The sequence below is a fragment of the Canis aureus genome, chromosome 13, assembly GCF_053574225.1.
Source record: "Canis aureus isolate CA01 chromosome 13, VMU_Caureus_v.1.0, whole genome shotgun sequence".
Taxonomy (NCBI): domain Eukaryota; kingdom Metazoa; phylum Chordata; class Mammalia; order Carnivora; family Canidae; genus Canis; species Canis aureus.
Window position 1 is genome coordinate 50,904,701 of NC_135623.1, and position 17,501 is coordinate 50,922,201.

At 43.7% G+C, this 17,501-nt stretch overlaps 1 protein-coding gene across 30 annotated transcripts in view; it reads left to right on the top strand.

Moving 5' to 3' along the window:
* C13H4orf51 (chromosome 13 C4orf51 homolog) overlaps positions 1 to 17,501 on the top strand; it is a 100,046-nt gene that overhangs the window by 24,754 nt on the left and 57,791 nt on the right. For 16 of the 30 annotated variants that reach the window (XM_077846240.1, XM_077846223.1, XM_077846224.1 and 13 more), the window contains 4 exons: positions 2,495 to 2,552; positions 2,969 to 3,093; positions 14,573 to 14,797; positions 14,978 to 15,047. In XM_077846240.1, the coding sequence (XP_077702366.1) occupies positions 2,495 to 2,552; positions 2,969 to 3,093; positions 14,573 to 14,644 (255 nt within the window). In that variant the 3' untranslated portion in view covers positions 14,645 to 14,797; positions 14,978 to 15,047. Of the gene's footprint in view, positions 1 to 476; positions 536 to 775; positions 802 to 2,494; positions 2,553 to 2,968; positions 3,094 to 14,572; positions 14,825 to 14,977; positions 15,048 to 17,501 lie in introns of all 30 variants that reach the window. The other 14 variants (XM_077846239.1, XM_077846238.1, XM_077846236.1 and 11 more) reach the window with 6 other exon arrangements.

A 17,501-nucleotide genomic window follows, 5' to 3' on the forward strand; every position in this document is an offset into this window, starting at 1 on the left:
AAGGTTAACTATTTTTAGAAGGGAATGGGGACATAGATAATTATTTGTAGTTGAGTTAAAACTCAGGAAAATTAACAAAGACTGAAACACAGCCTCTACTTTACACTTACTTCAGAAAAACCTCATAGAGAAAGCCAAAGGACATGTAAAATTGAATTATTTTGATAACTTTTAAACTATAGGCTTGTGTAATTTCAATGTTCCCTTAGCCGTTATCGGTATGGTTTTCTTTTTAAAATAAAATTGAAATGTATCATAAAAAAAATACCTCCACCCTCAAAAGCTCCAAAGTATTTACTGAGTTAACTTTTAATCACAGTTTTTTTTTTTTTTTTACCTGACTGACTCATTTTCTGTTGGTCAAATTCTAAAGGGAAATAAGGCATGTGTGTACAATTTGTTTGGATGGTATAATTGGGAGTGTAAGATTCTAACACTGGGTTTAATCCTGGTTTCCCCTCTTTATATGCATGCAGGACTATTTCCTCAAATAATGAATTCTTTTAAAAATTCACATGATGTCAAGCACAGTGTGGTAAGTCCAATATTTCTCACCCATCATTTACATGGAGAGAGCTTAAATAATTGTACCCTGCATATTTCATAAAAAATCAAATGAGGGAATGGATTGGAGTCATTGTTTAAAATTACTTATTCATTAAACACTTATTTATGAGTGCTTATTGTGTGTGTAGCTTTCTTTAAGGTGGTGAGGGTACGAAGATAAACAACCAAGATTATAAATTGTTAACTGATGATGTTGTATCTTTTTCAGAGTCACCAACCTCTCCTCTTTCCCATGTAAGACAATAACTATATATATTATATTGACAGTTTAAAAACAAAAACAGCTTTTCTCAGATTTTAAACTTTCAAATAATACAGAAGAATAGAGAGACAAGGGGAAAAATTATCTGAAATCCTTTCCCTTCCCACCACCCCAGGGATAATCACCGTTAACATTTTATTGAACTTCCTTTGAAATACCCTCTATACTTATGCATAAAGATGCACACACATATACACCCACAGAATGTATTGATGGGATCTACTGTCCTCTGCTCTGCTTTAATCACTGAATTTTTTCATGGCATATTCTTTCAGTGTTAGCAATAATATTTATCATTTTAATGGATATGTAAGATTCCATTGACTGGATATATCACTATTTAAAAATATCCCAGATTGCTAGGCATTTTGGTTTTTCAAGTTGGCAAATATTGTAAACAATGCAGAGATGAGTACATTTAAAGATAAATTTTTGCAATTGTACAATTATCTCCTCAGGGTACTCTCTCATAGGTAGAGTTCTTGGATCAGAAGTTACACTTATTTTAAATATTGACCTATGGCCAAATTGCCTTTTAGAAAACTGGCCTCATGCACCTGCAGCCCTCAACAATATCTGTTTTCATATATTTTCTCCAACTCTGGCTTAAAAAAATAATTTTAATATTTCCCAATTGGATAGGTGAAGATATTTTAATTTCCTTTTAATTTTTAATTTGATTATTAGTGAGTTTGAGCATCTTATGTTTATTAGTTATTCATAGTTCCCTGTGACTATAGTCAATTCTCATAATTTGAGGTAGTTATGTTTTCTAAAATCCCTACTAACACTGAATTACCAAACCATTGCTCCTAGGAGAAATGTAGGGCCAGGTTCCTATGAGCCTTTGGTAACAACATTTTCATCAACTGTAAATCTGTGTTTATGTGTGTTTCTGTTTAAAGATACCTTATTTCATAAGTATTGTTGATTCATTAATGTTGAACTTACAGCCAGCAGCACTATAACTCATGCCTAAATGAAGTTTAGCTAACAAACGTATTATCTCTCTAAAGCACATCAAAGTCTTCTAGTACTTAGGAATATCACATGGCACTTCAGCATTACACAGGGGGCCATTTTAAACAGTGAAGTCACTAACAAAACACAAAAGAATGCAGAAAATGTGGCACTAAATAGGCCACAAAAAGGACACTTGTTTAAAGATGAGAGCTAAAACAAGAAGGCAAAGTGTTCTCTAGATTGACCTTGATTGAGAACATGTGTCAGGTGACTCAAATTGTTTTCTGCTCTGTGACTGTCCCTGAATGCCTCAAAAGTGCTGCATATATTGACTTTGGTGTTAGAAATAAATTGTATTGAGTAGGAAAACTGGAAAATCTGGAATCCATGAAATAATGAAGACTGATTATGTTCATTTCCTTTGCCCATATTTCTATTAGGGTGCTTAGCTTCAGCTACATTGATTTGTTTGTATAAGCTACTTCCATATCAGGATAGTACTCTCTTGCCTATCCTATCTTATAAATATATTCTCCAATTTTGTCTTTCTATTTCACTGTTAGTGTCTGTTATTACAGTGGTTTTGACAGCAGTATCAAAAACTGCCTTTTGAATGAAGAAGCACAACATAGGAATTTTATTAAATCTCTATTGTTGTGAAGGTAGTTGGTATTTATTTTTCTATCTCTTTTTCTTCCATAGGCACACCAAATTCTGTTTGGTGGTTTTTCTCCAGCACCTCCAAATTATGAAAAACCATGTAAGTCCTGTCCCAAACTATCACTTTGTATCATGCTCTGCCTTTAATTATGGTCTTCATCTGATATTTTCATCCCTTCCAGAGTCTGAGGCCATTTAAGGCCTTTTGCATTTCTGCTTCTTTCCTCCTGACATGCACCTTGTTACTTTGCTGTATCTCTCCTACTAAACAGTAAGGGTGGTAAGATGCAGAAATGAGGGAGAAATTCCAGAGAGACACTTGCTAGCAGCAGTTCTGAAAAAGAGTGTACATGTAAGAAGGTTGTGGGGGTAGCAGAAGTCGGGTGGGGCTGGGCATTAGTATGTACATGAGTAGTTGGAACTATTGAAAGTGACTTAGGAACATTAGTCAATTTCATTCAGGTCATGGTAGGCTCTACCACAAGCACTTACACATTGCTTGTCTCTTTATACCAGGTATGAGAAGTAAAAAACCAGCATCTAAGAACCTGATAAACTACCATCTACGAAAGAAAGACTTGCTGAAGACTGTAAGAATCTTTTTGCTTGTCATCCAACAGTGGATCCCTGGGGTAGTGTCAGTAAGTGTGCACAGTGTGGCTGTGAGGATGGTGGTGTGTGCATGTTCAGTGTTGGTATGAAGGTGATCCCAAATTTACAATCGAGTGACACAGAGAAAAGCAGGCTGCTCTGATGAGCATTCTTTCTTAAAGCAGCATGAACATCCTTGTATAGATCTCTCCAGTGTTTTATATTATATAAATAGTTATATAGTTATATATAGTTTTAGTTATTATAACTCTCCAGTTATAAGCCTCTGTGAGGCTTATGGAAATTGGAAATTTCTCTTGTACTGCCCAAATTTTCATCAGTGATATCGGTGATTTGCTGGATTTTTCATCTTACAAAAAAGGCAATGAGTTCTCAGACTGTCTTTCTTTTCTGGGACCCACTCTGGGTGCCCACTGTCCTGGGCTTAATTTCCTCAGATGCTTGTTCTACTACTTAATATCCATCATCTCTGTTCCTCCTTGACATGGCCCTCCAGAGCAGGGGCTTTGTCTCACCTGAGCAGACTTTCTCAAAATCCAGTAATTTTTTTTAACAGGATGTTAAAATGGAATTCTTTTCATGTCTTAAAAAGATCTAGCAGAGATTCCTAAGGAATGATTTGGAAAAAGGAATAAAAACTAGTTTCTGCTTGCAGAAACTCCACTGACTTCACCTCATTTAATATCAAAGTTACAATTATTCTTACTATCCTATTACTTTTGTTTATTAAGGTTTATCTTTAAGTTGACTAGAAAAAATCTCAGCCTCACCCTAAGTAATTATATTTGCAACACCATGGATTTGGTATTCTAGTTATGTGTGTTAGAAAAAAACCCTGACCATTAAAATAAGAAGTGTTACTCAAGTACCGCCTAACATTATCACAAGAACCACTAGTTATACACACGTATCACCTTGGAAAATGCTAGTCTATGGGCACCAACTAGCTAATCTGACAAAGTTAGCTAATGGGGTAGGGTTGGCCAGCCCATCTGGATTCCCAGGTAATTAATCTATTTAATGATGCCCTTCCAGAAATTGTGCACTTTTCTTGATTTTTCTGCTTTAGGAATTGATAACTCTCCTATGGAGCATTGCAAACATGAGAAGGCAGGGCTGTGGCAGGCTGTGGAAGGAGTTCTTTGGGGGCATCTGAACCTGGGCAGTCTACTAAAAGATAGATATATTGGGGAGCCTCCCTTCTCTGTAGGGTTGCTGCATCCTTCTAGGAAGGGTAGATGATTTCCTGAAAGTCTATTTACTGCTATCTGGGCCTCCTGGGAGTTGCTTGGGAGAATCATTAACTATTGCTAAATAAATAAATCCCTCTTGCTGCATGGAGCTGTACTGGTGCCAAGCGATTCCACTGCCAGTGGCTGCAGCTGTTCTGGGGAACAGTTGCCTTTCTCTGTGAGGTACTTCCCGACCCCCCCCCCAAAGTGATTTTCCTATCCTCACAGTAGCCTCTTTTCAGTGAACAATTCCTGACAAATTAGTGGCATTACATCCTACTCTTGTTTCTATAGTACACAGAAGGCTAAAAGTCCTCCCCCTCCCAACACCCCACCCCTACAGCTCACACAATGAATACCGGGTACTTGTTTGGTACTTGTTTGTTGGGCCTGAAATTCTGACCAAAAAATAGATCATGACCTTGAATTTACTAGACAAGGCCAAATCTTAATCCTTTTTAGAGGTGCTATATCTTCGGGGAGGAGGACACACATTGAGATGTAAAATGTACAAATTCCCACATCAGCAACAAGAAGGGATTGAAAGACATTTTCAGCAATACCAGTAAGGACTGGATGAAATTTTCAACCATCATTAACAATATTCTCACCTTTTAAAGTATCTGCCTGGTGTCTAATGCCTTCTTATTCTAATGCCTTGCTATTTCTGGGTCCTATCTTTAAGAAACTCACAATGTAAAACTAGAAAGCAGAGAAATTCACACCCTGGCTCTAGCTTAAAGGAACAGTAAGGGAAGTCAGGGGAAAGAGTCTTACCACTGAAGGATGATGAGGCAAGGTCAGTAGAGGAGCAGTTCACCTGTGATTCCAGAGTTCCTGCATTTTTTTCCCCCTCTCTCTCCTGCTAATTGGCTCACTTTTTTTTAACACATTTTTAAAAAAAAGATTTTATTTACTCATTCATGAAAGACACAGAGAGAGGCAAAGACACAGGCAGAGGGAGAAGCAGGCTCCATGCACCAGGAGCCCGACGTGGGACTCGATCTCAGGTCCCCAGGATCACGCCCTGGGCGGAAGGCAGGCGCCAAACCACTGAGCCACCCGGGTGCCCTGCTGATTGGCTTACTGACTGGGCTTCCTGACAGAGACACGATACAGGGACAATTGCAACTCCTGCTCAAGAATGAGGTTTTAGCAAACCTCATTCCCAGTTCCGTGCAAAAAGTGACTTCTGCGGATGGATGAGCACTACCAGCCAGGCCATTTTTTTTCCCAGCTTCAGAAACAGAGGAATTCTGCAAGCAAGGTTGGCTCGTCCGAAGACTCAGAAGGTGATCAGTACTCCGTGGATAGTCTGAGCGGACCGTATGGTCACTTAGCTGAGTCGGACAACCAAGTCCCAAAGGTGGAGGCCTGCAGCTTTTGCCTAATTAACGGCTTTGAGGTAGGAGAGGACCCGGCACTGTGTAGACCTTAGCAGGTTGGCTTTCTTGCACAGTTCCCCGGGCTTCAACACCCTCATCCCTCAAATTTTCTCTCTCTCAATATTAGAAACGAGAACAAAAGTTATCGTTATCATCATTACTGATTTTTTTAAAAAGTAAGTACTTGTGGCCACCCTTCTTCGCAAGAACCGCAGAGATGGTGCTGCGGGCCCACAGCCCTGGGCTCCGGCGTGGAGGAGGAGCCAGTCCCCTCGGCTAGGAGTCCCGGGCGGGCAGGGGCGCAGGGGGCGTGGGAGAGGCTATTCTGTATTCCGAGCGGGAGCCCGGAGGCAACGCAGCCTTCCGCGGCCGGCCTTCCCTCGGCGCCGGGGAGCAGATGCGCCCGCGCCGTAGGGCGGGTGGGGGGCGGGGAGCTGGCGGCCTCTCGCGGCCCGAAGCCCCGCCCCGCCCCGTCCCGCCCCGTCCCGCCCCAGCCGCGGGCTTCCTCTCCGCCTCCGTCTGCCCCGCCTCCTCGCCATAGCCCCGCCCCCCGCCCCGAAGCCCCGCCCCCGCCCCGAAGCCCCGCCCCGTCCCGTCCCGCCCCAGCCGCGGGCTTCCTCTCCGCCTCCGTCTGCCCCGCCTCCTCGCCATAGCCCCGCCCCCCGCCCGGAGCCCCGCCCCCGCCCGCCGCGGGCTTCCTCTCCGCCTCCGTCTGCCCGGAGCCCCGCCTCCCCGTCTGCGGCCCGTCCCCCGAGCGGAGCGCGCTGGAGGCGGGGACCGGCCGGTGGCGGCGCGGGGAGGCGGCGCGCGGGAAGCAGCTCGCCGCGGTCCCGGGCGGCCAAGGGCCCCAACGGCTGGTGTCCTTCGAGGGCGGGCGGAGCCGTGTGGCCACGAAATAGCTGCCTCCTACCCCTTCCTCCCCACCTTGCGCCCCGCCCTCTGGCCCTGCGCCGTTTACTTGCGTTTACCCAGACCGTCTTCTCCCGATGTCTGCCGAATAGAAGAGGTAATTCATTAAAAGTCGTAGCACCAGCGCTCCCACCCCCGCCGCCCCCGAGCCCCTGGTGGTTGTTTTTGTTCTTTAGCCCAGGTTAGGCTAAATACATTCCCAGGAAGCCATCTGGTCCGGTTCCCGGGATCCCTTCGTATGGTTTCCATTAAGCTCGCCAAGCCGTGCATTGACAATGCAGCCCTGGAGCCGCTCGGGAACCTCCAGGAGTTTGGCCTTTGCCAGCCTCGTTTAGAGAATCTTAGGCATGGGGAGGTAGAGGCCCCTGTTTAAGTTCCGAGTCCAGTACCTTATGGTCCTGGGCTTTGCTGTAATTAATATGCTTTACTCCTCCAAGAAAATACCATTCTCCCGTTAACTGGTATCATTCATTCATTCATTCATTCATTCATTCATTCATTCGGTATTTGCTGTATGCGAAGCATTGCTTATTAGAATTCCGTTTTAATTCTGAAACTCTGCGTTAACAATTTTACAGATGAGTTTACAAAATAACCTGGCCACAGAAGTTGAGTTCGACCGGCAACATTTGTGTGGTTAGGTCTACATCTTTTTTTCTTTGTTGTCTCCCGTTCCTCTACCCACCACTGAAAAAAAAAAAAAAAAAAAACCAAACATGAGCTTGTGGGAAAATATTCCCTTAACACATGGATTGGGGTTTGTGGTCCAAGAAAAAAAGGAAACAGCCAGGTTCATAAAATCATAGTGTTATAATCGGAAAGTTCTTAGAACTCATCAAAGATGTATTGATAAGACTGAAAAGGTGTAGGGGCTTCAAGGTCACTGGCCCCTCGGTACTATGGCCTAACTTGGGGAGGAGACCCAGCCGGCACTTGCCCTACGTATACTGCAAAAAGGACTTGGAGCCAACAATTCAGTTGTAGTACATCCTCTCCCCCAGGCTCTTCCCTCTGCCGTTCTCTCTCTGTTCTGCTCTGGGTCTTGCCTGTGGGGGTGACAGCCCTTTCTTGCTACCCCTACCCTAGGCTTCGTTCCCTTCTTTCTCTTTTTCTTCCATCTCCCCACCCTACGCCAGGCCTGACCATGATATTTTATTTGGGTTTTTAAAATGAAACCAGGTGCTGCCTAAAACAAAGGCTAAGTAATAACAAGGAAAGACTATCCAACGCCTAAGGAATGTGCTGAGTTTTATGACTCAGGCTGTCCTGGCAGAGAACGCCGACTTACATGGAGAGGTGGGTGGCACGAAGCTCGAACCATACATGGCAGCCCTGGCCTCCCCAGATAGGCACGGGCAAGGCAGCCTGGGACTCATTTTCACAAAACCAGAGACTCCTGTTCTTTGTGGAGCAAGACTTCGGGGGCCGAGAGCCAAAGGATCTTCAGCTTTTCCTTGGGGCCAGTTGGGGCTGACACGGCAGGGGCCACCTTGAGGCCTGCAGGGGCCCCTGGAAGGAACCCGGCTTGCGGGGCCTGGATGGACGAGGGTTTTGGTGCGCTGAAGGGATGGGTAATGCGTCTGCTGCCAAGGGACGTGAGATGAGCCCGTGTGGTCCTGGAGACCAGGGCTCGAGCGCCAGGTGACCGGCTTGCCGCAGGGCCGCCCCGAGCCCTTCCAGCGCCGCCGCTGCCGGGTCAGGAGCGGGCGCGGGAGTGGGGGCTGCGCGTAGGCCCCCGGGGCCCCAGGCGCACAGCGCACGTTCTGGGAGTTCCTCGCCCATGAGTGTGGTAGCGGGGTGAGGTGTACATTTTTTTCTGTTACTAAGAGACAGGCTGAGAGCGCTCGGAGAAGGTGGTGGAGGGTCGGGGGGTGACAAGGAGGCGTTTGTGCTTCCTTCGCTACACAGGCCCGTGGAAGGGCACCCACAGTGCCTCCTCGGGTTTCCGCCACGCGGAGGAGGCTGCTGCTCTCCGAAGGAGGCTGGATCTTGACGGCGTGAATGAGATCTCCATGCAGCAGCCTCTTGGGACAGGGCCGTATTTTTCCTTCCTTTCTTTCTTTTTCTTTTTCTTTTTTTTCTTTTTTTCCTTTCCCAGGAATACCCTGTTGAAAAGCTACAGTGATGATTCCATAATTGCAGGAAAAGCTCTGCTCCACTTTTTCATTAAAGTCTACTTACCTGGAAAAAAGAAAGTCTTTTAAGAACCATGACTTCATACATATTTATAGTGTGAACAGGCGTCACTCTGGTTCTGCCGGAGAATGGGCTCATTCAGTTTTATTTATGATGTGACACTCGAGTGAGTGACATCCGTCATCTGGGTCGGTCCTCTGTTCCACTGAAGCAAGTTTATGGAGTGATTATGCCTGCAAATATTTGCTATATTTAGTCCCTCTCCTCCCCTAACCCCCTCTTAGCCCTTTAAACTCCCCCAAACCAGCCAAAAGCCAAGCTTGTGGTCTAGGGAAGGTTTGAACCCTAATGACAAGGCACAGGGGCTCGAACAAATGCCCTGGGAGCCGGGAGGCAATTAGAGCGGGAATGATGGCTGTTACTCTAGCGTTTGTGCACTGAGGTGCTTTGGTTGGGCGGGTGTCTAGCAGGTGAGGGCTCTCAGCTGGGCATGCAGGCTGTGACAGGTGATGGGCACAAGTCTGAGTGACAGATGCAGATGGGTACTTAGGAAACTTTCCTTCCCAGGGAGCTTTCTCTGGACAGGCTCTCACAGCCTGCAAATCTGTCACAGCGCACCCTGGGGCTCTGGGGGCAGGGGACGGTCGGAGCTCTGTGACCGCTGCTGGGTCAAGGTTTCTGGTGGAACCGGAGACTGTCCCCACTCAGCCACACCTGGCCCCTGGCTGGGAGGGTGACGGCTGCCCTTCATCTGCTAGGGAGGCAGGAGGGCCACCTTTGGCTTCTAGCTTTACAGCTGCACATGCCCCGACCTAGGCATTCCAGGCTGGACCTAGGCCCACCCACCCCCTCACCCCCCCTCGGTGCTCGCCTGTGATCAGCTTGGCCACCTATTGTTTATCCTGGGAAGGGCCAGGTCTTGGCACAGAGGCCTGAAGTGTTGCCAGCATTTTATTTTTAGAGACAGGAAAATGTTTGCTTTTTGGCAGCTGCTTTTTTTTGGGGGGGGGGGGGCATATACCGTGATGGTGAAAAAAAGTTCAAGTGAGAGATTCCAAGCCTTAAACTCATGGCATAGGGTATAGGCAATAGTACCATGAACCTCTCAACAGAAGCCTTTGTGGAGCTAAGACCTTGCGTTAGCAGGGCCCTTCTGCAGAGTCCCGCCAGCTCCACCCTGGTGGCAAGAGGCCTCCCACATCCATAGACCCCATGGACTGGACGTTTAATGAGTCCCTTTGCAGTTGTCAGCTGGTCTGAGATTTTGTAGCTGTTACCTCCAAGTCATCTCCTTCTATACCAATTCATAACGTAGTCCAACTTGGTAGACAGAGTAAGAAAAACAATCAGCCTGCTAAGTCTGAGGTTTATCATCCCTCCTCAGACCCACGGTCATTGTTATCATGATCAGTGGTGCAAAGCAGTCAGCTTCCATGGCAGAGAGTGCATTACTACATTCAGAATACATTTCCAAGTTTTATTGGAATTATTATTTACCCCTATATGGTCTCTCTTAAAACATATTTTTGTAGTTCCTGTGATTCTGTCTACTGACTATTTATCCGAAAGCATCTTGTAAACTGTAGTAACATACTATGTGAAAAGGTAAAATGGAATGGAAACCAAAACCAGAAACAGACTTATAAATACAGAGAACGAACTGGTAGTTGCCAGAAGGGAGGGGGTGGGGGGATGGGTGTAATAGGTAAAGAGAATTAAGAGGTGCAAACTTCCAGATATAAAATAAAAAGTTACGGAGAAGAAAAGTACAGCATCGGGAAAATTGTCAATAATATTCTTCTAACACTGTGTGTGACAGATCGTGATTACACTTATTGTGCTGAGCACTGAGTAATGTGTAGAATTGCCGAATCACTGTGCTGTGTGCTTGAAACTAATATAACATTATCTGCAAATCATACTTCCATAATAAAGTTTTTAAGAAGTAAAGAATTGAAGTCTTCTACCTTCCTTTCTCCTTAATCTTTTAAAAAAATTGCTTTTTTCCTTGAAGTATAGTTAACACACAATAATACATTAGCTTCAAGTCGTTTGACAAGTCTGTATGTTATTCTGTGTCCTCACAAGTGTACTTACCATCTGTCTCCGCACAAGGCTATTACAGTACCATTAACTATATTCCCTGTGCTGTCTCTTTCATCCCTGTGATGTGTTCATTCCATAATAGGAAGCCTGTACCTCCCACTCTACCATTTTGCTGATCTCTTCCCACCTTGCCATGGGAATCACCACAAAAATAACCTTTTAATCACAAAATAGAACCCACATACATTTGGGGCACCTGGCTGGCTCAGTCGGTGAGTGTGAGACTCTTGATCTTGGGGTCATGAGTTTGAGCCCCATGGTGGGCATTTAGCTTACTTAAAAAACATGAATACATTCTTCTTTGCCACCTGATTACCTTTTATATTCATTTTTCTTCTTGCTGGAGTATATCCTGTGGTAGGTTTTCTTTTCCTCTCTTTTCTCTGCTAGAAAGTATCTGTGGAAAATAAATTTTGAGGGTTTGTATGTCTGAAAATATATTTTGATCTCTCTCAGGTGTGAATGTGGTTTGTTATACAACTCTGAGTTGGAATTTATTTTTCCCGAAGCTACTGTTCCATTATTTTCTTGAAACTTCAATGGTCGATCTGAATTTCACTCCTTTGTAGGTAATCTATCTGTATCCTATTTTTCTTTTTTGGACTTTTTCATTTTGAAGCTCTGGAGTTTTATTTTTCACATCTTTCTCACCTTGATGTTCTGGAGTTTTATGATGATATCTCTATATGTCAATTTATTTTTAAAGTTTATCCTCCTTGGAACTGATAGGCTCCTTCAGTCTGAGGGCTCCAGTCTTTCTTTAGTTCTAGAATATGAAGCAGTAAGGAAAAAAAAAAAAAACCAGAAAAGTTACAGGGATCTATATACTAAAGTGCTAAGGAGGGGAGAAAAGGGACTGGGTGGCTTGAGTATTGGAGGGGGAATTTTAAGGGGTTCTAGAGAGAGGGAGAAGAGTAAGGTTTGGAGGGATTCATTACCAATAAGGTGAAGAAAATGTCCTCAGAAGATTTTTAAGAGTTTGCGTGTACATTAAGAATATATTCTCCTCTTTGGTTCTGTGGAGATGCTAAGAGGTGAGTTGCTGTTAATTCCATTTTTCCTGTGGGACCGTGTGTGTGTGCGTGTATGTGTGTGTGAGAGAGATTTGGCGCTGAGACTGAACCACAAGATTGTCTTGGATTAGTTACAAAAAAGACTATTATTATTATTATTGACTGTTAAGCAAGTTTCTTTCTTTCACTCTTTCTCTGTGTCCTCTCTTAACTTCTCCTACCTAGTCCAGGCCAAAGGTTCTTCTTTTATATGATGAAGAAATGGAATTAGAAGCTCTGAAGTCCCACCATTTCCCTCTGACTCATTCCCTCTCTCTTCCTCATCTTTGATTTACCTACTTACACATTTTCTTAATGGCTAATAGCTTATAAGAAGCTTAGACAAGTAGTTTGTTCACTCATTTCTGTAATCTAATTAGTCACTAAATGAGCTGTCATGAATAGATGATAGATTTGGACTGAGAAGACAGCACATGAGCAAGCTTATAGCAGGTGAGAACTCCTGTATAAGATCTGGCACGTGAAACTCTGCCAACCTCCTCAGAAACTACTCCTCTAGACCAAGGAATTCATTCCATAGATTCTCTTGGTCCAGCCTTTGGAGTTGCTAAGTGGCACAGAGGAGAGATTTGGAAAAGGCTCAACTTATAACAGCATCTCTGAGCAAACAAAGGCAGAAGATGGCAACAAAATCATGTTATTCTTCTTGAAACGTAATCATTGAATCAGTTTGTATTTTATCATGTGCATGCCTTACCTCTTACACGGTACTACAAGAAATAGTTATTAAACTTTTCAAAGTATGAGGAATAGTGGAGTAATCACCGAGGGCCTAAATTCTCCTGGAAGATTCGGATTGCATGACGGCTATTTCCTCCACTTCTAAATATACACACAAAGGTGTTTGATATGAAGAAACAGCAAACATATGTAGCCTGTGTAATCTGAATTACTCACTCTTGGAGCTAAACAGTAATTAGGGCTCGAGTAGCTACAGCCCTGCCACCTCTGACAAATACTGAGTTCCGAGTTGATAGATGTGGCTATTCTCATTAGAATTTGAGACATGCCTAACTAGGAGTGCAGTGTATCATATTAGTACCATTTTGATGTGCAGTGTGGCCCTTTTCAGATGACTCCAGATATAGCGATTGCACGTTGGCAGGTGGATGCCTAGTGGTCTTGGGTAGGATGGGAGATGATGATGGGAATGAACTCCCAAGTGCTGAAACTCGACCAAGGTCAAGGTCTGCTGGCCCTCCCTATTCTAGACTGAGGAGTTTGTTCGGTAGATTCTCTACGTGCACCCATTTGGAATTGACGTGGGAAGTAGAGGAGAGAGATCTGGAAAAGGGAAACAACTGATGTTCAACCGACAATAGCATCGCTGAAGGCAGAAGATGACACAACATTAAGTTCAGGAAACCTATGAAAGTATAGGGCAGCCAGGTGAAAGCGGTTCATCTGGGTCCTGAAGGGAATGGGATGTTTCTTCGAGTTGCCATCAGCATTTCTTCTTTTTTGGAATGTAAGTTTTTCTCTACTTTGTGCGTGCCCAGTGCTGTGCCCATCTCCAGAGAGGGTATGTACTTTCCAAATTATGGATATTCTGCCCTTCTGCAAAAAGTGTGGCAGCACGAGGTTTTAAAAACTGCGCTTTACAAAAAAAGAACCATGCATTTACTTTATAATCTCATGATGCTGTAGGGTGTTTTCAGTTCTCCGTTAATCTATAATTGACCGTGGCTCCCAACTCTTTAGATTTCCTCAGTCCTCCTTCATCTTCGGTGTAGCCTTTATGCTCAACAATCAGTGCTCCATGCATTTATATGTAAATACTCTTCTGGAATTTGGTGCCCGAGCATCCATTTTCAAAGGGAGAGATTCTGAAATAATACCCACCCCTCGTTTTGAAAATGTCAGTTTTCATAGAACAACATTTGTATAAAGCAGGCCCACCTCTCAAGAAATATGTGAAAAGTATCTAGCAGATGTCATTACTGCAAAGCATTCCCCTCAAAACCCTCACATTTTCACCTCCTCTGGATCTGCTGCTTTATGGAAGAGCCCGCCGCCGTGACACATACCCTCTGCTTCTCCAAGTGTGGTCTGCGAGGCCCTGCCAGATGGTCTCCTTCAGAATAAATGCTTTCAATATGAAAATGTTTATATTTGTGTTTCTGGCATGAATTAATAATTTTCTCATGATATTTAATAAAAAACAGATGATTTCGTTTCTATCTCATAAAATCCAGTACCTTTCTTTCCGTTATGTCTGATGAGGGTGATTTTTCTCCTGTTGTGGGATGACAGCAAGCAGAGGTAGTAAAGTGAGTGAGCTGCAGCTCTCTTCCTCAGCTGAAGCAGCGTGCAGTCTAGAACAATTTGAGATCTGTTGCTTTCCACAAAGGTCGAGTTTGCAAAACCTTAGAAAGGGACAGTTAGTCAAGGCTCCAACATAAACAACCTTTCTTAAGCTTCAAGATTTACCCCCTGGGTCTAATATTCTGGAATTTGGTGACTATGTCTGTGCTCTCTGGCCACATCCATCATGGTTTTTTTTTTTTTTTTTTTTTTTTTTTTTTTTTTTTTTTGAGACCTATCATATTCCCCTCTAAGCCTTCATCTTTCCACATTGAAACCCTTGTTTTATAATTCTAGCCACAGTAGAGAGGGGCTGGGGAGTGACTTTCCATCTCTTGACCATCTTTGTTTTCATTTCTCTAGACTCGCATATTTAGAAGAAGTGCTACTAAATTTTATCCGTGCAGCCCATTTCCTGTGGATGTCTCTGGCTAACAGGAACTGGTCCAGGCACAGCAATAGCAGGCATGGTGTGAAGACAGACTTGATGCACCAAAGAATGAGTTATATCCAAAGTGATATGGAAAATTGGTTTGGAGTGTGGCTGAGGATTGTAATGTCAGCAGTTTATGCTTCTCCTCTTTGAAGGCATGTGGGTTAGGGAAAGGAAAAAGGGTAGGTTTCCTTGAAAGAGAAGGGAGGATTGGGCATTTTTTGGCAAGGGCCAGGCATATGTGATTTTTTTCTTTCACTACCAAACTTAACACAAGAGCGATCTTTTCTTCTTGTCACCAGGTCCTCACCATCAATTCATTCTTTTCCCTATAGGAATTCAGTTTTCATCCCCAGTCGGTCACTGAAACTGACACCTCAAGGATCACCGAGGACCATCAAATTGGTAAAGACTAAAATCCAACTTCAACCTACTCATCCCTCCGTCCAGTGTCATATAAAAGTCTCTCTAACCTTGGCTTCTCTAACAATGCTGCATTTACCTCTAACTTCTCTGGTGGTTTCTTTTAAGTCTCCGGAGTTGCTTCCTCCTGCTTCTCCACTAAGCTGGCATCTCCCAGCATTCTGTCTTTGGCGCCTCTGCCACTGTTTTGTTGTTGCCGTTGCTACCATGATGTTATCATCCTGTCCGCTGGCTCCACCTCTCATCTTTGTGTCTATGAGTCTGATCATGAACTTTCTTCCGAGCCATGGAATAAATTGTTTACAGTCTTTCCTATGCAAAAAATGTCCCACTCAGACAGGAAACTATTGCAAGACACCTGGCAAGGATGCTAGGGACCTGCATCAGGATGTTAAGAGTGGAAAGACAGATAGAGTCATGAAATACTTGGCAGATAAACACAGCTCTGATGGACTGGCTATCCAAAGAAAGGAGGAGGAGAGATAAAAGTTGAGGCCAGGTGTTGTAGCTTAGGTCATCTGGAGGATGGGCTGCCCTTCCTGAGCTAAGGACTACGTGGTTAAGGGGCAGAGGCAGGTCTGAGGGACAGGATGATGGCTCCCCTTTAGGACATTCTGGACATATCACATCTCTCCGCCTTTTTTGTCATTCAAGTCTTCCTTTGGTAGTGTTGCTAGAATTCTCTTCCTTAAACAAGAGTCAGATCATGCCATTCTCCTCTTCAAATGTTTTTCTTAGTGCTTATGAACTACGGAATAGCTTAGACATTCAGTCTCCTTAACAAGGGGTCTGAAGCCCTGCACAAGCTGGCTTTGTTTGGTTTCATTTAATCCCCTAGCACAACAGAATCCACCATGCAATTTCTCACCTTTTTGCTTTTTCTCAAGCTGTTGTCTCAATCTGGAATGCCCATCCCCACTTTTTCTGCCTAGAAAATTCCACTCATCATTTAGATTGCAGGTTGCATGGGATGACGTCCCTCATAAAGCCTCCTCTCACCCTGGTTGGAACTAGTAACTCTTTATTCATTTTTCCCACAGCAATTTATGTATATTTTTCCTGGTATTATAATGCACTTGCTCAAACGTGCATTTCCTCTGCAGAGCTGCATATTCTTATATGTCTTATATGCATCTTCTTATATGTCTCTGTTTCATACCAGCTGCTTACACATGACTTCCCACATACTTCTTGCTCATTAAATAATGAAGGCAAAGCAGAGAAATTGGTCAGGGTTAGAAGGAAGGGGAGTCGGGTGGGGGAGAAGTGATTGGTAGGATAGGCTTGGACCTGCTTTAGAATATGGCCAACTGGGATGGATGCTCTGTGTGAAGAATAGATGTAGGGTATAACAATGAGGGAGGCAGTGGATTCTGGATAATGTGCAGGGTTCATATTTAAAGGCAGGATCTTGTGATACAAAATCATGCATGTATACAATTTAGCCTTACTCACAGGCAGACAAGCCAAGTTGTAAAGTCCTTCATTGGCAGGAAATTATTATTCTGCCCATTTAAAAAGATACATGGTCTCTTTGTGTAACCAAGACTCCTGCATATTTAGCTCTTGCAGCTGCTAGGTCTATTGTCTGATGCCATAAAGAGATGGGACCTTGACTGATAGTATGGTGATGACCCATTGCTGTGTCCATCTATTTAATTGTAGAAAAGATGGGCAGGGGGATATTCTGATTAATGGGATTTCTTTGACCCTTAATTATTCTTTTCATATGTTACTCTTTCATCAACCTATATTTATTTTCAGCAGCACAAAGGAAAAATGAAAAAAAATTATCTTTTAATAATAATGTGAATCCCAGAATAATAAAATTCATGGCCTTCCTTCTGGATGCTGTCACACAAATACATATCTATTATGTTTATATCTGTATTATGTGTATACTGTATGCACTCTTTATATATATTTTCTATATAACTATCCATTGGTCCATGCTTAGCTCAATCCTCTATTAGCAAAAAGACTGGTAGTTGTGATCTAAGCGTGATGATTTAGTGTTTAATCAGAAGAGAAAAATTGTAGACCTCCCAAACTCTGAAGTGGGCAGAAAAATATTTTTAGCCAATTTTTTTTTCTCCCTTGAGTCTCTTGTGGTTTGAAAATGTTGAGATGTCATTTTTGCTTTAACTGCATTGCAAGGATTCTGCTTTGTGACCACTTTTGTTTCCAAAGACTGACTTCCACTCGTTTATTATGTTATGTGTTGCGAGGGGGAAGGGGCCTTATAGATCATTTCCTTCAACCTATAGTTTCTGAGTCAGTCCTCAAACTCTGGTGATCTGATTCCATGGCATTGGCCCTCGAGGCTGGAAAAGACCATCTGCAATCCAGATAGTCCCACCGACTAGGGCAGAGAGCCACCTGTTAGGGATGGACTTGGGGGAATGTAAGCCTGAAGTGAGAATTGAGGTGGACTCT